The sequence below is a fragment of the Motacilla alba genome, chromosome 4 (genome assembly GCF_015832195.1).
Source record: "Motacilla alba alba isolate MOTALB_02 chromosome 4, Motacilla_alba_V1.0_pri, whole genome shotgun sequence".
In the NCBI taxonomy this organism is placed as follows: Eukaryota; Metazoa; Chordata; class Aves; order Passeriformes; family Motacillidae; genus Motacilla; species Motacilla alba.
The window spans coordinates 70092963-70112816 of NC_052019.1; the positions used below are offsets into that span (position 1 = coordinate 70092963).

The 19854-nt window shown below is 46.3% G+C and overlaps 1 protein-coding gene across 36 annotated transcripts in view; it reads left to right on the plus strand.

Annotated features, from left to right (window-relative positions):
* Positions 1 to 8725: 8725 nt before the first annotated feature.
* Positions 8726 to 19854, plus strand: part of CAMK2D (calcium/calmodulin dependent protein kinase II delta) — a 121791-nt gene continuing 110662 nt past the window's right edge. For 34 of the 36 annotated variants that reach the window (XR_005256830.1, XR_005256831.1, XM_038135997.1 and 31 more), the window contains exons 1-3: positions 8726 to 8841; positions 9163 to 9421; positions 10086 to 10180. Coding sequence is in view for 34 of the 36 variants with exons in the window: in XM_038135997.1 (XP_037991925.1) it covers positions 9357 to 9421; positions 10086 to 10180 (160 nt within the window). In the remaining 2 variants the exon portion in view is untranslated. Of the gene's footprint in view, positions 8901 to 9162; positions 9422 to 10085; positions 10181 to 10225; positions 10871 to 19854 lie in introns of those variants that run through there. The other 2 variants (XM_038135998.1, XM_038136022.1) reach the window with 2 other exon arrangements.

Consider the following 19854-nt stretch of genomic DNA (forward strand, 5'->3'; position numbering starts at 1 on the left):
GGAGTTCAGGAACAGAGGAATGTAAGATCAAACCAGCTCACATGCTGCAACACTTAAAGTAGCCTATTTTAAAAATAGAAATCAGATCTCATCTCTCTTTGGAAGTAAAAAAAAAAAAAAAAAAAAGTAAGTATTGTGCAGAAAGTTACAAGAAGTTCTGGATCAGATTATGTGGTCAGCAGCCTAAGTGGCTTAAAATGATGAAAACTCCAGTTAAAAAAATGTCTTTCAAAAGACTGTTCAGATTGCTCTGGGTATTTGTGTTCGAGTGGTCACAGCGTGACCAACACCCAGCCCAGAGCAGCTGAAATGGAGGACCAGGGCAGCCAACCGTGGGGTGAAACATCACTGTCACTGGAGAATTAATTACAGCCTGTCAGTCAGTGAAAGGTGACACCAAATTACAGACACTGTGCCAAAGGAAATGACTCCAAGGGGCTCCTGGCTTTGAGCCCACCTTGGTGGGAGCTGTGTCTCTGTCTGGGATGCACCCGGGATGTCCACGCAGGCTTGAAGGGGTGGTTCTCAGGGCTGAACATCTCCTGGGAGTCAGGAAAAGCAGAGAGCAGTGGAAGAGGCAGCAGCCTGGCAGCTAATAAACAGCACGTTACTCTGCATCTCATAAATCTCCACCAAGTTCGTTTATTCTCCTCTGAGAATGAATAACTAATGAGAAGCCTCCTCTTGCCAGTTATTGTAGCGCTACAGAGAGCGGGTTGGATGTGGAGCTGCTATTAATAGCACTGAACGAGCTGCTAATTGGGCAGTTATGTAATGGCTTTGTTATGAAACCTAGTTTGGGTTTGACACCTTCTGTTTGCTAAAAACAACAGCAAAACCCCGAAACAAACCCAGGGTTAGCAGTGCGTGACATGAAAAAAAGGCTGAATAATTGCCAATGTTTCAAAACTCAAATAGAATTTAAAAGGGGGGGAAAAAATCAATTTGTTTCTCTGAATTCCAGCAGAAGTGAGCTGGAAGCAAATCATACCACAGATCTGCTGTTCAAAGGGATACTTCAAAGTAACTTTCTCTAATACCTGCCCTGCAAATGCTGACAAAAATCCTCCAAGCGACCTGTTTCTGCAACTTGTGAAGTCTCAGAAAGTATTTCTTTAATTTAAAAAAGTGCTTTGAATGAGCACAGAGAGAACACGTTTGAAGGACAAAGAAGGACCAGAAATGCCCGTGTGACACACTCTGGTACAAATCATGCACTAGGATGAGGCACGAATCTCTGCTCTTGTAAGTGACAATACATAACCTATACCGTTTGACATTTTTAAAGTAACTTATAAAAAAAATAGGGACAGAAACAGGTGGGGATGACATTTTGTTCCCTGCTATACAGAAGGAGAGGAGATTGCAGTGCATTAGGGGGGAAGCTTTTATCCAGGGTGGCCCTTTGGAGTGTCTCTGAAGGCTGGACATCACTGATGCAATTTACAGCCCTGGGAGCTGCTCCTCCCGTGAAACCAGGCTACTGTCCCCTGCTCGTCAGGTGCTTCTCCTCTGCATACACCACACACAGCAGCATTCAGAGCCTGCAAGCAGCATCCCTACAGAGGTTTGTAGTTGTAGGTACAGAGTTGTAATATACATAGAAATGAAAATTCCTGTGAAGTGAAAATCAACACTGTGTCAGAGGATGTTGTTTGATCAATGTTATCCATAAGCTTTTGGTGCTGGGGGAGATCAAGGCTGTCACTCCAGAAGGAGCCCACAGACCATCCAAAGAACACTTCAGTGTCTGTTTACAAACATACATCCTCGCCTTTGTGCAGAGAAGCACGTGGAATTTACCTCCAGCTGAGTCACCTTACATTTCAGGAAGCTGGGCACAGACACTACACTCAGCTCTGCAGAGTTATTTCCCACTGCTTGTCGCTTTACACTGGTGATGATAAACCCCCTGGTTTATCCAGCATGATAGAGGAGGAAGGTTTTATTCCAATAAAAAAAAACCCCTCCACTTAGCTCCTTCATTACTGAAGTGCCCAGAGGAGGCAGCCAAAGGGCTCACAGAGACGGATGCACAATGTTGCAGCACCACAGTAATGCAGCCAGTATGCCTAAAAAGCTGTGGTAATTTAGGGTTCAGCTAGTGTTGAAGGGAGTAAGACTGGAAATAGGGTGGTCCAGATGGCTCCCACATGCATCCAGATAATCCAGAATCTCTTATGCATTTTATGTGTGTGTGTATATATATCAGTGTGCAGAAATACAGATAGACACTTTTTACTTCATTAGGATATTTCAGAATTACCATATAGCAAATAATAGAAGGATCTTCTCCTAAAATAACATCAGCAAGCTTCCCTACTCCTACACATGAGCTGAAAGGAGTTTCCTGCTCAGTGCATGTTTTCACTGGTAGAACAGCTTGTTTGTGTTGTTACTGCTCTTCTGTAACCTCACGTGTGGGAGCAGGAGGAGGCACTGAGCAGCTCCCTGGAGTGGTAACAGTTCCGTATTTCTCTTGTGGTGGTGCTGAAGGGATCCTGTAGAATACAAACTTCATAGAATACAAACTTTGACAGAGTTCAAAATTAGTCCTATGATCGCTTAATTCTCAGTTATTCTGAATTTATACTGGTGTAAAAGTGTGCCTTTGCAATACTTCAAAACTTCTAAAACATTTTAAACCCTGTATAAATCTTTAACAGTTGTTTACATTTTAAAACCCTTAAAGTACTTTGAAATGTCCTTTAAATTATATTTCAATATGGGACTAATATTTTCCTGTGTCTGATATAATTTTTTCCCTCTATGTTAGTGTTTTTTGCACCATTTGCATTGCCTGCCTACAGTGATGGTACGTGTACTACAACTCCCTGTGTATCCTGCTGATCCTTTTTTTTCCCCAAGATAAGGCAACCCAAGCCTTCTTGTTGGTGAGTGCTTGTAACTAATGTGTGTCTGTTTTCTGCTAATATCTGTTACCATTTCCTGCTGGATTAATATTTCGTTTTGTGTCCCTTTAATTGGTCTCTGGCAAATGGTTCTCTAATGGAGAAACAGACAAGCTACTTCTCTACAGGGGTATAATGCAGGAAATACCATATTTTTGTTTCCTCTGGATTCTACCAGGTGTTTTTTCTTTTTAATATATGGAAAAACCTCCCTGTAATTCAGAATAAAAAAAAAAATCTTCTAGGTAGAAATCAGGATGGGAAAGGAGTTTCTGTCAACTGGAGGTGATGGTGTTTATTTCACTCACCTGACCAAAATGTAAAACAAGAAGCAAACGCTTGCACTTCATGTGTGTCTGGGGAGGATGTAGGCAGAGAACTGATGGGATCCTCTTTGATTTGCTTGCTAAATTGAGAATGCTAGAGTTCATTGCAGCAGCCCTTGGCACCATGACAGCAGGGGGAACTAGGGATAGGACAACAAGAAAAGACTTCAAGTTGCAGAGAAATATTAGGAAATATTTTTTTCATGGAAAAGGTTGTCCATCCCTGGCACAGGCTAGCCAGGGAAGTGTTGGAGTCATTATCCCTGCAGAATTTGACAAGGCAAGGAGGTGTGGTGATTAGGGACAAGGTTTGGAAGTTGTGCATATCCTTGTTCTTATGTCTGTTTTATTCTTGCCATGAGCACTCCCTGCTGTCTGGGTCACAAAACCAGCTGCTGCATTTCTCCTCTGCTTAGGTTTAAAATCTCCATAGTCTCACAATTGTGGTTGGTTTTTTTTTTAAACTCAGCTTCTTTCCAGTCAACAGTGTCTCATATGCACTGGTTTCTTTAAGATCTTCCCCTTTTCTGACCAAATCTTTTGTCTTCAGTTCAGTCTGTCCAAACTTTTGCCATTAACATATTTCCGTTCTCTCATCCCCCTGACTATGTTCCCCATCTAAAATCTCAACACTGACTTATTTCCCCCATAAAATTCCAGCCTGCCTCTTGATCAGTTCTGGTTAACTCTGTAACTGCTGCCTCCTCTTGGAAAGCCTTTTCATCTACAGGGCTGGGAATGCCTGTGGATGGGAAGCAGGGGCAGTTGTTATTCATTTCCTTCTTGAGCTTCCTTCATTGAAAGGATGCTCTGAATCCGAAACATGTGGTAGATCAAATTACAGTCACCTCTCCCAATTTTTTTAAGAAATGCCTGGAAATGTTTACAGAGCACTCACCAAAAGCATTCAGAAGGAAGGCTGGGCAAAATTTCAGTGCTGGCATGCCAATGTGGGCTCCTGTGTTTCCTGCTTCCCTTGCAGCCCTGGCAGCCTCTGTGGAGTTTGTCAGCCAAGATCACACTTAGTTCCTCACCTTGATGATATTGGGGTTGTCACAGCCAGCTTTTCCACATGCATATCTTTCTCTTGGGTTTATGTGGCAAGGTCATATTAAAATGAGTCCTACCAGGCCAGAGAAATGCACATATTTCCCGGAGTCTCTCACCACTGAACCAGAAGTAACAAACCTCTGGGAACTCTGGAAGGGGAACCATTTATCCTTTCTGAGTCAGCCAGTCACACAGGGTTCAAGACTGGTGCTCAGACTTCCAGAAATCGTAGAATCGTGGAATCACAGAATGGTTTGGCTTGGAGGGGATCTCAAAGCTCATCTCATTCCAGACTCCTGCCATGAGCAGGGACACCTTCCATACACCAGGTTGCTCCAAGCCCCAGGAAGCAGCTTTGATTCACAGCTTGAAATATCTTTTTGTAGTAATGTTTGTATTTCAAATCCTCATCATGAAAGCCAGTGGCAAAGGGTCTTATTCATGGAGAGTTACTGACTCTAATTGCTTGTAAAAAGAACTGTGTAAACAATGGAATATTTTGTTTGCTAAGAATTCATTAAAAATTACTCAGCTCAAAATAACCAGGACAAGTGCATTAAAAAGAAATCACTCTCTTCAAAAGCATTATTTTAAAGGCATATTCTTAATTAAGAATACTTCAAATTAAAAAAAAAAGAGAGGGAATAAAAATGTATTTTTTAAAATTCTGAGACGAAACTTGAATCTATCAGAGCATTCCTTGTTTCTTTCCAGTGCAAACAAAGGAAAACATCTGTTTTGCTCAAGCCTGTATTTTTGTCCTTGCCCCGCACAGAAAGATAAAAAATAAGGCATTAATTTTTCATTTCTTTCTCCCTGTGGTGCTTCCAGAGGCAGGAGTTAAGTGGCCAGCAATGCCTCCCAGCCTGTCAGGAGCGATGCTTTTTTAGGCCAGAGAGAACCTTTGGTCTCCTGCGTAGCAAGAGCGTGACAGAACCACTGAGCTATCAAATCAGTTATTCTGCCAACATCTTTCTGGTTCACTGAGGAGTGAATTAATCCCACCTAAGAGTGCTCCAGCAGCAGAGGCACACAGAGCACACGCACTGCCCTGCTCGGGCAGCAAGGTGCTCGCCAGGAGTGTCACTCATGGATAAATAATTCCTTTCCTTTGGGGAACCTTCAAGGATCTCTGTGGTGGGACAGCAGCAGCGGGAGAGCTTCTCCAGGGGGAGGAAACAAGCCCTGGGGAAGGTGCTGCAGCTCCACCATGGATCTCCACAACCCACCAGAGGCCAGGCAAGCCTGGGACTGGCACCAGCTTTTGGAGTCAGCACTGGCTGGGAGGTGGTGGTGAGGGAGCTGCTCCAGCAGAAGGCCTTGGGACAGGCTTTAGGCCACCCTCATCATTTGGAAAGGGGGTAGTGAGTCTCTGGCACGATGTCGCCGGTCCTTCTGCCCTCCAGCAACTTTATTTATCAAAGTCCAGCAGCTCCAGTGAGAAAATCACAGAGGTGCAACATGTGGTGCAGCAGAGAATTCCACATTGACCTAAATCTGTGTCTCCAGTTCCAGCTGTTGCAATGAACTGCAAACCCACGTATTTTCTGTGGGATTTCTCTCAGCTGATCCTCTTTTTTTACCCTGTTCTTACATCTTTCCTGGTTTCCACAGACATTTTTGATCTTTTTGTTGCTTTAGTGCAGTGATGTACCTCTGACTGCTTCAGTGCTGTCCATTAGCTTCCCCAAGTGCTCTGCCCCAGGACTATGTGCAGCCTTGGGGAGGACCAAGATTTCTGTAAAGACCATCTGCTCATGAAGTGAGTATTTATCTAAACCCCAGATTCCTCAGGCGCTCTGGGCATTTCCTGCCTAGGCCTCTGCTGTAAGTGGCTGTTGCACTTGGTCACAAATGAAACAGACATTATTCCTAGCAGCCCTCAAAGTGAGCAGTACACACAAATGACCTCTTGGAAGCTCTCTTGACTGCTGCAAAACATAAGAAAATAGAAAATATATATTTGCAAGGTCGGAAATAAAACAAAGACCTCACTTTGGCTGTCTAAAGCCATACAAAGCAAAGACCTCACTGAATAGCACACTCTTAAAATAAATACAATTTCACTTGCCACAATAAATGTTTCAGTATGAAGTTGAATATATAATTCATTCCACTTATCTGTAACATTTTATTAAACTTCAGGAATTTTAAGTGAACGACTTCAGTTTCTTACAGGCTTGAACTGCTCTCTTGAAAACCCTTTGGAGAAGAAAAATGAACCCTGGGATGGCTTTGAAGCATTTTTTTGGTTCTTTGTTGAGATCTGACGTTCTTCAACAGCAGATAAATTGTTTCTGTGGCCTTAATGGAAATCTGAAGCTCTACCCAGCATTTAGAATTTCTCCTCATGGACCGGATCCTTGGCTGCCATCCTGCCTGCTTTGGTCTGCTCAGGAGGAATCTGGGGAATGTACCAAATGTTTAAACGGCAGCTACAAATTAAGGTTTTCTTCAGCTCAAGAGGGAGCTACAATTAAGACATGATTGTTGTAAGGAGAAAAAAACCCTCTTAGCTGAAGTGTTTCCAAGCTACTCATCAGTTCCCTGGTGTTTCTCTTACAGAAATTCATCTAGTCCTGTGATATCAATCTTGTAAACAAATACTTTCTTTGCTTACCTCCTGTGATAAAATTCATGCTTGATATTTCTCTAGGAACTCCTTGGCCCCTTCTTGTCTTTTTTCAGGTTGGGAAATGCGTGGAAAAGAAGTTTTAAAAAAAAAATCTCAGTTTGGATCACTCATCCTTATAATGACTTAAAAAAAACCCACAAAAACATCAACAAGAGAGTGAATTGAAATTGAATTTATTTTCTTATGAATATTTTTTAAATTAAAGAATAACTGTATGGCGCAGCCATAGCAGATACTTGGTCCAAATGCTTGTTCCCAGAATATACCATGAGGGAAAAAGTGATGTAGTGCCGGGGGAATATGTTTCATCTTCTCGTGTCTGTGTTCATCTGGATGAGTAACCTGGCAGCCAGCTCCCCTTAAATGCAATGATCAGCCCACCCCAGGGGTTCAGCGCCGCTGATTGCGTTACCCATGCAGGTATTATACCAAGGAAGCACAACTTCCATGTCACTTTTTTGTTTGAGGGGATTTGGAAATACGCTGCCCTTCGGAGTGCCTGTAATGCACGTTCCCTTCCCGGAGGGGGGAACAGATCCATTCTTGCTGGTGTGAATGGAAACATCCTCGGTCTCTGTACTGGCACTGCTGCACGGAGTGTTTCCCTGGAGAGGAAGCGATGGAGTCAATGCTTTCTACTTGCTCACGAATTCCAAAGCCCCTTTGCTGACACCTTTATGTCACGGACTCAGTGTGTTTGTACAAGGCACAGCTGCCTCACCTGGAGGAAAACTACCTTCCTGTGTAGGCTCTGGCATTCCTGCTGTACATTCGTGTTCCTTTTGGGAAAGGTTGGCAGGTTTTACCTCTTCATACGAGACCACAGCTCTGGACACTGATTCTGGAAACTCCAGAGGTTTAATGTAAAGCCCTTTGTGGGTGTGTTTTGTGTGTCTGTCTTCTCACTTGAAATGAGGATGGAGATGCTCCAGGCTGCCTTTTGTAGCGGAGCTCTGCTTGTAACCGAGCTGCTGCTTGTGCTCTGTGCAGGTGTGGATCGAACTCCTCGCTTGGCTCACCAGCACTTAGCCGATCCTAGAGGAACAGAAGCAATTCATGTTTTGGTTTATGGAAAAGGATCAAGCGCCCTTCGGGCGGCCTGGCGATCCCCATTCCGAGTTCAAGTGCTCACGGCCCCAAGGCTGCCAGAGCTCAAGGAGATTTAGACAAGGCTCTCAGGCACAGGGTGGGATTTTGGGGGAATCCCGTGCAGGGCCAGGAGCTGGACTTTGACAATCCCTGTGGGGTCCCTTCCAGCTCAAGATACTCGGCGCTTCCGCGGAAGAGACCGAGACAGCTCTTTGCTGTGACACTTCGCGCGTGTCCCCAGCCCTTCCGGGCGCTCTGCGCGGGATGAGTGCCGGGCTGGATGCGGGCGCTGTCGCCAGTGCCGGCGGTGCGGGGCTGCCCGTGGGTCCCTCCCCGGGCGGGCGCGGCTGCCCCGCGGCCGCCGTGACGGTCGCGACCCGGCGCACGCGCGGTGCGCGTGTGCCCCCATTTCCCCCCCCCCTTCCCTCCCCCGCGCGCGACCGGAGCGGCCGTGACGTCACGAGGTGCCCGGGGTGTGTGTGTGTGTGTGTGTGCGCGTGCCCCCCCCCACCCCTGTCCCCGCGCGCGCGGCCGGGGCGGCCGTGACGTCACGGGGCGCGCGGTGCTGCGCGTCCCTTCCCGCTCCCCTCTCTCTCCCTCAAACCCCCCCCCCCCTCCCCTCGCGCCCCTGCGACGTCACGGCCCCCTGCCCGCGAGCGCACCCGCACACGCGCTTCCCGCCGCGCGCCCTCCCTCGCGCTCGGGCGGGGCGTGACGTCACAGGCGGCCACTGAGGAGCGGGGCGGGGGTGGGGGGGGGCGCGCGCAGGTGCATCCGCTTCCCTCAGGGCGCCTCCCGCCCGCCGTCCCGGGACAGCGCCCGGGGAAAGGTCGGTGTTTGCCCCTGGCAGGACGGAGCGCAGGTTCTTGCCGTGCTCCGACCGCCCCTGTGCGTCTCCCACGGGTGTCGCGCCTTCCCCGACGGCAGGGAGTCGCGGGCCGGGGTCGCTAGGGGGAGGCACGGCACCGGCTGAGGCGCTGAGGCGGGGGGGAGCGGGAGGGGAGGGAGCGCCGCGCCCCCCGCCCCGGTTTTGCTTTCCCTTTTGCCGCTAGCTTTCCCTGGCGGGCGTGAGGGAGCGAGAAGGATACGTATTTATTTATTTATTTACTTATTTATTTAAATATTTGTTTGTTTGCTTGCTTCCCTAAAGGGTGAGGGGAGGGGAGAGGGAAGACCGGAGGAGGGCGCGGAGGCAACGCCGTCACCAGAGGAGGCGGTGGCGGGGAAGAGGAGGAGAAGAAGCCGGCGCGGAGCCTCGCCTCACCTCGCCTCGCCTCACAGCCCCTCCGCCGTCCCCGCCTCGCCGTCCACGGCCGCCGGAGTCACCGGCGGCCGCGCGTCCTCATGATGGCCTCGACCCCCTGCACACGCTTCACCGACGAGTACCAGCTCTTCGAGGAGCTCGGAAAGTAAGGACACACCGCGGGGTGAAGGCACCGGGGGCTGCGGGGGTTGGTGCGTGAACCCTAGGGGGAGCCGCGCCCGGGGCCCCCTCACCGCTGCCGGGAGCCCCGAGGGAGCGCCCGGGCTCCGGCCATCCGGCCCCGGGGCGGCGAGGGGCTCTGGGCGGGTGGCGGGCAGCTGCCCTCAACCCCCCGTGCCGCTGTTTATTGCTATTTATTATTTATTGTTATTTTTAGCTCTTAGGTTGTGGCGGCGTGGGGGTCTCGGTTTGTGAGGGGTGTCGGAGCGCGGCGGGCGCCTCCCAGCGGCGGGGCGGGAGGCGCAGCTCCGAGCGCCATGTTGGGTGTCGCCCCCCCGGTGTCGCCGCTGAGGGGGACACGGCCACCGCCGCCCTGTGTCCCCCCGCGGTGTGCCGGCACGGACGCCGTGAAAACCCGCCCGCCTTCCGCCCCAGCTGGGGGGATTGGTCACACGGCTTCTACCCCGCGGAGTTCACTGTTCAGCTGAATAAAATCAATGCCGACCGTCCCTGACAGAAAACCAGAAAATCCCCTTTTAAAAAAAAAAAAAATTCTGCCGACATCACACCCCCTCCGTGCTGCCCGTTAGCTGGTAATGGCAGTGCAGTGTTCCAGTTGGACTGACACTTTGCCCGGTTTTGGTTTCCAGAGGGGCGTTCTCCGTCGTGAGGAGGTGTATGAAAATCACCACAGGACAAGAGTACGCTGCCAAAATTATCAACACCAAAAAGCTTTCAGCTAGGGGTGGGTATATTTCAATCTGCTGTTTGTGGTGCCTCCTCCCTGTTTCTTGTGTTCATGTGCTGAGCATTAGGAAATGATAAAAATAGCTGAGCATCTTAACAGATTTTTTAATACCATTTTAATTATTATTTCCTGGGTTTGAATTTTTTCCCTTGATGTCTGATTTATTTTTGTGTTAAATGTTTCATGGATTGACTGCACAAAAGTCAGAGGTTGCTGTAAATCATTTCAAGAAAAGATGTTCACAAACTAAAATCTAACATAATGCAGTCTCTTCAGTTTTTAGTATAAATAATTTGAGTCAGAAGCATTTTGCAACCTTTTTTTTTTTTTCTGGGAGGATGGTCAATAATAAGTTTCCATTACAGATTTTTTTTTAAACATTTACAGCTTCACCGAATTCTGTGTTCCCCTTGCCTTTAAGCATGAACATTAGGGCCCGTGTGACTAAGAGTGAATGAGGAAAAATGTACTTTTACCTCAGATTCAACTTTGTTTCGTGAGAGGAAAATTACGACGAGGAAGAAAAAAGCGTGGTTTTTGAGCTCAGTGTAGTGGAGCGAGTCGCGGCGATGAAGTGCTGAGGAGTGTTACTGTTACACGGCTGCTGCACAGCTTGTTTCTGCCGTGCCTCTGATGTGCGTTTGCAGCAGCTTGTCAGCAGCGGCGGCCGGGTTGTTATGATACATTGTAGGTAAATATACACATGGTGTGGGCTGTTGTTGTGGAAAGGGAGTCTTAGCGGTGCCGTGTCAATGGCTCGTTAATTCCCAGCTGGAGCGCCTGTGTCCGGGAGTCAGGGATTAGGGATCGCTCGCCCGGATCGTTTTCTGTGTTTTTATGGGAATTTGTGAGGAACGCGGCAGTGAATAAGTGAGCGGTGTCAGAGCCTGAGCGTGCTCGTGGCTGCTCTGCTTCTGGCCCAGAGGAATCACTGCAGGTGAAGGGCAGCCTGAAGTCAGTACGTTTAAACGTGAGACATTGCATAGGACAATCTGGCAAGGTCTGATAACATGCTGCCCTCTGATAAAGATCTTTCTATGGTTGTTACTTGCGGTTGCTGAAAGCTGTGTGAAAATTTACTTTTCTCTGAATTTAACTCTTTTCACTCTTACTGCAAGATTACTTTTCCTTTATTTTTAAAAGGTTACTTAAATTGATTTTTTTTTTACAGTTACAGCCTTGAAGGTAGGTTGAGCAATTTACAATACTTGAGGTAAATATTTTCACGAGTTTGCTTTAAACAGATTTCTTTTATTATTATTGTTATTTAGCACACTAGTGGGATCTGTTGAATTTTGATGCTTAAAACACCACACTGGGTGTGATTTCATAGGTCTGACTAATTCTCAGTGTGAGAAGCCATTACAAGGCTGTCATCAGGTTACTGGTAACAGGTGGGGAATATGAGCCAGTAGCCAGGTTACCAAAATGCCATGGCTTGTGTGTGTGATGGGGTAAACCCTGGAATGTTGGGCTAAATGAGGAAAACCTGTCTTTCTAATTACTCAGCATTTGGGTTGCACTGCATTTCAAGCTGTAATTTTTCTCCTTTGTTCACGCAGGACCAAGCTGGTCCTTGATGTGCTCCGTTAAGGAGTAGAAGCACATTTGGGAGAATTTTGCTCATAAAATGGAATGAGGCAAATTTGATACAATTCTTTTTCTGTGGGTTCAACCCATAAGGGAAGGGGTTGCACCTCAGAGCTGAGCTGTGGAGTATCCTTGCCAATCAGAACATGTGTGGTGCCCATCCCTGAATGCAGGGAATGCCTTTCCAGCTCTGTTTTCAGACATCCCAAAAATAATTGTGTTTTTTTACTTGCTGGGCTGGTTTTTGTGGAGACTGTTTTGGGGTTTAGCACTTGGAAATATACTAAGTAGTTTCTGAAGAGCAAGCTTCTTGGAGAAATCTTTGGGTTCTTGTGAGGCAATTTTGTAATTGCGGAAAGGTGCACTTGAATGGCCCTTGTGGTGCAAAGAAACTAAACCTGAAAAGCCTCAAACTGTGATGCTGTCTCCTGGCTGATATTGGGGATGGAGTTTGATAGTCTAGTGCTATTTTTAGATGTAACTTCTGTTCTACTCCATCTGAACTGCTGCGTGAGGAGGTAGCAGCTCTCGTCTGTGTGTCACACCTACGGAAACACCCATTCCAGTGTAAATCATTGGGGCAGCTTCAGCTGTGAGCAGAGTTAAGAGGAAATGTGTCCTCTTGGCTTGCAAATGTGTTCCTTGTCTGGGGCTTGCTTCCCTTCAAATCTTTTCAACAAAATATTGTATTTGAGCCTTTTTGCTTCCTACACTGGACGAGAGCAGTTTCAGTGTATGATATGGAGGAGTCAAGACTTTAAAGACCAAGTGAAACTTCCTTAAAGCAGTTTTGAAATTAGAAATTATTTGAGTGGCTTCAGCCCAGTCAGAGCAGTAGTTATTTTTTCTTCCCTCTTCATCTCAGCCATAAAAGTTATTGGAGATTTATCCCAATTCTTACTAAAGTATTCTTTCTAAATTTGATCTGGTCACCAGCTAATGCCAGCGAAAGTGTGTTCCCATCAGTTTCCTTGTGTAGTTACAGGGAAATTTCAGGCGAATTGCCTTTGTGCAGAAGCATGGGCTTTGGCTGGAATTTGGAGAGGAAAAGGAAGCTGTGCCCCCTGTTCTAGCAGAGGGAACCTTGATGCTTTCAAGTTGATGGTCAGTTCCTTACGAATTCCAATTCCATGATTTTCTGATTTTAGTAGTAGAAGTAATAAACATTTGCAGTTTGAATCTATTTCAGTATAGCAAAACTGGTTTTGCTTGTTATAATTACATATATTCTCTTTTTCAAGTTGTCTTAAGGTGCTCTTTGGAGTTTTGATCTTGGTGTTTTCTAAGTCAGCTGGAGTCTAAGCTACTAGAATATCCACAGCTGGTTTGTCACTGGATTATGTTCTTGCACAAGGTGATTATGCTGCTGATTGTAGAAGAGGAAAGGCGTGGAAAGGTGCGTTACCCTGTAGGTGCGCAGCCTGTGGGGATTGACAGTGGGGCTGGAGCCTCATCCCCAGTGGGCTGCAGCTGTGCCGAGCAGGTGACCAGCGTTGAAAGCCATGAGCCATGGAGGGCCCAGGGGCGCTGAGCAATCGCCCAAGGGAGCAGAGGGCACACAGGTGCAGTGCATCTAAGATGAAGAGTATAAAGGCTTGGGCTAAAGAGCAAGAAGGGCAGGTGCTTGCAGCCTTCTGAAGTGATACGATGGCGCTGTGTATGAGCAGAGCCTCTGATGAGGTACGGTGATACTCTGTGGGGTGAAGCCTTCTCGTACTGTGTGGTGATGCTTTGTGTGTCATGGCCCTCTCAACTGCGGCATGTGCTGTGGCAAATGCTGTGACATTACTCTTCTAAAATTAAGTGCAGTGATGAACAAGCACACAGGAAACCAAGAATAAAGTGAAGAACGTGTGTTTGCTGGTTCTGGGTTCTGTATTGTTTCATCTGATGAAATTTTTGGGATTTCCATGCTCTTCAGTAAGGGCTTGGGTTTGTCTGTGTTGTTTTTCATGTCTAGAAAGTCATGCACATAAAAGTGAACTTCTGTGAAATGACTTTACTTTTCCCCTTTCTCTTGCAAATACCAAATAATGAGCAGATTGTCTGTTTTGTTTTGCCATTATCTTTTTCCTTATCTTTTGAGAGTCGTCTAGCTTTGATCCAAATTGATGTCACAGAAACAGGCTCATTTTCTTAGTAGGTTTAGCCCTCATTTTCTGTCTTCCAAAAAAAAAAAAATAGCTAAGAGCTTGCTTTTCTGATCATACTTGAAAAGGTGTTGGTAGATTTTCACAGTGTGTGCGTATTGCTATTAACTCCTCCTGACAGTTTCCAGTGCCTTTGGTGCGTTGTGGTGGTGTCTGTGGGAGGAGGATGTCCCCGTCCCTTTTCTTCTCTGGGGAGCTCGTGTCAAAAGCTGGGCGCAGCTCTGCCAGCCCTTGGGCTGCTGCAGCAGGGCTACCAGCGCTTTCTTTATGAGCGTGTGTGCTACAAGGAGTCACGTGAGAGTCAGCTGGGGGTTATTGCTGCTCCCTGAAAAGCTCTCCTGAGCATTCAGGGACCAGCCGTTCTCTTAGCTTCAAGCCTTGGAGGTGTGTTGCTGGTTCTTTATCTTCCTCCTCAGCAGGAAGTTTCCCCAGTCTTTTTCAGTGTTTCCACTGTTCTTTCTTGGGAGCTCGTGCCTGCAGGTGCATGGCACAGCCCGAGGGGCGTGAGCGGCGGCGCTCACCTGCAGCCAGCTCCGATGGGTGTGAACCCCACCCTTGGGAACAGCGTTCTGTGCAGGGTTGAGTAATTGGGCTGTGGGTGGTGTTTCAGCCTCTAGAGCTCTCCAAGTAGGACACCTCGTGATCCCTGAAGTGATTTAGAATGCATTAGGGAGGTGAATGAAGTGGGAAGTGTATATAAGGTAGTATTTTTCAGCGCAGCTTTTCGTGACACAACGTTTTTGATGTGTCACTAGACTAACATTTCCTTTAGTCAGGTAGCTTGTGTCAGTCCACGCCAGATGTTGCACAGGAAGGCAAGCTCTAATAAGGCTGCCAGTGCTCCATAGGAGGAGAAAATAATTCTTTCTAATCTAGCTCAAGATGTTAATCTCTGAAGCACACACTTACCTGTGCCAGTTTATTACAACACATGTATTTTTAAAGCTGAATTCTGTTCCTACGCACACGTGACGTTACTCCCACAGACGGGCCTGTCCTTCAGGGCATTTAGTTGTCAGTGAGGCAGATTCTGTCTTTGTGAGGACAAAACTTAAGCGTGGGGTTTTAGTGGTTTTCTTCCGTGTCTTGCTGTAGTCTTGTTTCTCTGGTTAATTACTTGTCATTAAGAGTGGTTTCAAACTGTTTTTCTCTAGCGTGTTAGAAGGCTCACCTGCTAACATGCAGTCACCCTTATTTACATTTGTGGTCAATGTTTGTGTTCGGTTTAGTCATGACATTCTTTTCAGTTTGACATCAGTTGTAACACAACACACTCATTTGAATGTTTATCTGCAAGTATTTGTTTAATTGCAAATTACTGTAATTTAGCAGGCTACTGGTTCTGCTGAAATTGACTCCATTCAGACAGCTCAGGCAAACAGGGAGAGAAGAGTGTTATCAAAAAAAACCTCCAAAGGGATTTTTGGTTAGGTGCTCTGTTTGGAGCTTTTGTGTGAAGTGTGAAGGTTTGGAGCTTTTAATTCTCTTTTGGTGTTAGCATTTATTCTGTTTTGGTGTTAGTGAAGACCTGAAGAGCTTTCAAATAGCACTGAGAATGAGGACTCTGCAACTCTGTGATGTGTGTTGGTTGGTGGTAATCAATTCTAAGAGTTAAACTAGATTTGAAATTTAATGTCCTGGCAGTTGATAGTTAAATTATTCATAACAAGTTCTGTGTTGATTTCAATCGTGGCATTTGTGGAGTTTTTGCGAGAGTCATTTGCTCTCTCCATTGTGACCGGAATTGCTCTTAGAAAGGCATGGCGAGTAGAAAGGTGTTTGCATCATCTGTCAGCTCAGTTTCAGCAAGCTCATTAGGGAAGAGAGGGAAATGCATATGGAAGGGGATTACTTGGGACTCCTTTGGCTGCTGCTCTCCAGCCATTTTCTGTCAGAAGTTACGCATTATGGCGTGATTCATGCTCTTGTGCTGGGTCTTCTCTTCCTGCAAAGTGAAGACTCCGCTGCAAGCTTGACCAGCTCCACTTGGGGAATTGCTTCTGTTGGGAGAACTGAAGATGCAGGGGAGAATACAAACAGAATACCTTTCCTGAGCTTCCACGTCCTGATACTGAAATAGGGATGTGTGCTGTTCCTCCTGGTCTGAGAGAGAATGTTCTGCTGTGTTCACATGGTGCTTCTGAATGGAAGGTTTGGGTCAAATACAAAAATAAGGAAACTAACACAATGGTCAACACTTGGCATTTATTGTGGATTGGTTCTGTTTGTTTGCACATAATACCACGCATGGAAAACCTTGTTTTGGGGGAAGCCACAGGCCAGCTCGGGTGTTTGTGACTTGGATGTGACCTCATTGACAGCCAAGAAGAAATATACTCCTTCCTGCAAGGACTGAGAATTAGGCACAGACCTACTGCCCAGAAATGCAATTTCAAACCCCAACTGAACAATGGAATTGAAATGTGAAAATCCTGCCCTAGGTAGGCATGTATTGATCCAAATGCTAAACATTAATGCGCCTTCTCAGGTTGTGGTTAGGGTATGTGAAGCCATCTCTGCTATGTTTATTCACACTTCTGTCGATTTCACAGTCCTGGTGTGGGGTTTGAATCTATTTTTTTTTTCATGGAATTGAGGCATGTCTGATCGAAGGGTCTGGAATCAAAGCCAGTGAAATATTTTGATTTGCAAATGTCTTTAGTGCCAAAATAGTGCTTCTCCTGTGTCTGTCCTTCATTTGACCTCCTGAGCAATGTAGGCCAGGGTGTTTGATATGTCCAGCTCCCTCCTTCATGCACATAGATTGCACATTTGTCAAATGCGTTGTGAGGCTGCTGTGGGGGGTTTGGGAGGTGATGTGGGAACCATAACTACTCTGTGCTTTGAGAAAGGTTACTAGAGAACAAAACCTTAACAGTGGCAGTTCCTCTGTTTAGTTCCTTATTAGAAGTAATTGTGCTTTGAGTTTGAAGAAACATCTGCTCTGTTGTGGAGAGGCACAGGAGTCCGATATGTCTGTTTATTCCTTGGATGTACTGAGCTTGGTACATCTTGCAGTGCATGTTTGTGCAAACTCCTCATCTGTTTAATCCTTGTGTTAGAAGACATGTCCCATGTCCTGTGCATGGTATCAGGGAGGGTGGAGAGTTTGTGTGACATGGGCTTGGTGTTTTCTTCCCGGCAGACAGTTGTGCTGTTACCCAGTGTCTTTTTCTAGATGATTTTCAGCTTGTTCTGAAATTCAATTGAGTTGTTAGAATTACAGAACTCACTTCTAAGCTTTGCAGCCCTGATAATTTCTGTGGCATCTGATCAGAAGCTGCTGGGTGTTTTCTGCTGTACTGAGGGGTTACTTAATTCCTCTTCAATCTGTCCTTCTAGATGCCACTGGACAGAAGCAGGAGCTTTCAGAAAAGCCAGGGAGTGGCAGCTTTGACAAATTTGCATGGGTGTCTTATTCCTGATGGGGCTTCTTTAGTGGGAATTGAGAAGTGTAAATGGTGCTACAGCATATATTTATTTTTTCTAATTAGGTTTTTCAGTCTAGAAAATGATAGGTAATGTGCTGTGCAAACTATTACTGATGTGTTTGTGCAGGTATTGGTTTAAATGGGTTGTATTTGATAGAAAGGAGCTTTGCCTGCTTGGTGGTTTGAGGGAGCTTCTGTTGCATGAATTCCTGACCTTTTGTCAATACTTTCTAAGTATTTCACAGCAAAATTGAAGAGTAAAACATGCAGGCTTAATTTAAAAAAAAAAAAAACAAACCAAAAAAAACCAATCAATAAACCAAAACACAACCCAAACCTCTTAAAAGTAACGAAGTTGATTTTAATCATTAGAAATGTGATGCTGTGGATGTTTGCTGGTTGAGATGAAGCATTTTATCTTGTGATGAGAGGCTTTTTAAAAAAAATTTTGCCAGTAACGAAGAATTTGTCGCTGCTAAATGTATAAAGTTAAAATCCTGGTGATGCTTTCCAAGAGAGCTGTCTGGCATCCATAAAACCAGAATTAATTTAGGTTTGGCAGTCGCTTTCAACTTGAATGTGGAGTGTGCTTGTATATGTTCACAACTGGTTGCGGGCTGTCTCTTGCTCAGTTACAGCCAAATCAGTCGTGTTGGGCTGTCGGGTGGCCAGTCTTTCCCCCTGTCCCACATGTGCTCTCTAGGGAGTTGGTGTTTCTGCTGTGCAGCAGTTTGGACTCTGCCATTGGCGCTGCTGTGGAAAGCAGGGTTGTGGTCGCCTTCCGTTGGATGGAGAACTTGACTGAAGCCCATCTTTAGCTGGGGGTTATGATGTGCAGAATTGGAAGCTTCAGAATCTGTATTATAGTAATAATTTCCAAAGAGGTGTGAACTGAGTGATTGCTGGCTTGAGTGAGCAGCTGCAGTGTTTTGGGCAGGTGTGGGTTGAGGCACGTGCAGAACTAGGGCAGTTAGCTCTGGGCCCTGTGTGTGGTCTGCAGGCGGGTTTAGCCCTGCCGAGCAAGCGGTGGGCCTCCAGCTGGCAGTGCCCTCACCTGGGCAAGGGTAATGAACTTGCCCAGCGTTCCTGGCGCTCGCCGGCTCCTGTGGCACAGAGTGGGCGTCACCACGCTCCGGGCCCTGCGCTCCAGGCAGCGCTGAGCCCTGCCCGCCTGGGAGCACTGGCCAGCCCCGATGCGAGTGCAAAGGGTGGCGCACCTCTGCCCTACCGTTTGGTGATCTCGGCACGTGAGGGGGAGAGAAAAGCAAACCTGCAGGCTCGAAGCTGATATTTGTGGGCAGCAGCTCACTGCCTGTGCTTTCAGAACTTTGTTCCTGATGTAATCGTAGTTGGGAACCGCTTACTTGTAAGTTTTCCGCAATGTGAATGCAAGTGTTGCAGCAACAGTCACGTTGCATATTCATGTAGCTGCACAAGCAGATGGGGTTCCTACATAAAATCCATATTTGACAATCTGATGGGATTTGCTGAAGGCTCAGCTTTCATTTAAATTATAACCTCTTGGAGAGATAGGTTTGTGATTTAGTGAGTCAGGAGAGGCCCTCAGGTTATTTGTATTGCATAGCAGCTTTCAAGCCATTGCTTAGGTGTGATTTTGGTTTGGGAGTCTTCTGGTAGGAATGGCTTTAATGGGCTGCTGCTCATTAGAATGAGTACTTGCAAAGTCAGAGATTTCTCTTGAAACCTTATTCATTTGGGTGATGTTGCTCATATCCTGCAGAAAGTGAAGATGTTTATGCAGTTACAACACAGTTTAACGTGGACAGACTGCCGCTGCTGTGGTGCTGCCTTGCAGGAGCTTTTTCTTCTGGAGGGCAGATGACCTTTGCTTTCCCTCAGGGCAGCTCCAGGTGCCGCTGAACTTTGGTTAGTAAAACACACTGGGAGACCTGCTTTACGCCTTTCTTTTTTAGAATGATGTCATAATACTGTGTCTCCAAGATGCAATAAGGATCAGTGCAGAAACCTTCAAACATGAAGATTTCCCCGTTATTTATTAAATGCTATAGTTACAAAAATGAAAGGCTTGTCTTGGTGCTTTTTATGCTGAGTCTTCTGCTTCCAAAATAAATCCCCCTTGGGTGTAAGGTAGCTTCCTACTGCTTGCATTGCACAGTATGGACAGCTAGGAATTTGTGATTAGGATTGCACTAATAAATGCTCATGGGACTAAATGCCGTGCTGGTTATGGCATAAAAACCCTCTTCTTCTGGGAATTTTTAGTATCACTGCTCCAAAGTGGGGAGGGGAAAAACAGCTTTTCTGTCACATTTTTGTCTTTTCATGGTGCTTTGATGGTATTCATCAGTGATACTCAATAAACTTTGGCATGTTGAAAACCTTTTGAGGTTCTCCCTCTTTCAGTCAGAGCCTCCTGGGAGTCTGTTCCTGTGGAGGAAGTGTAAGATTTACAGGGAAGTGTGTGTTGGTGCTGGATGGAAGAACTACCAAAGCCCAGTGATATTTCTTTTTATACCTG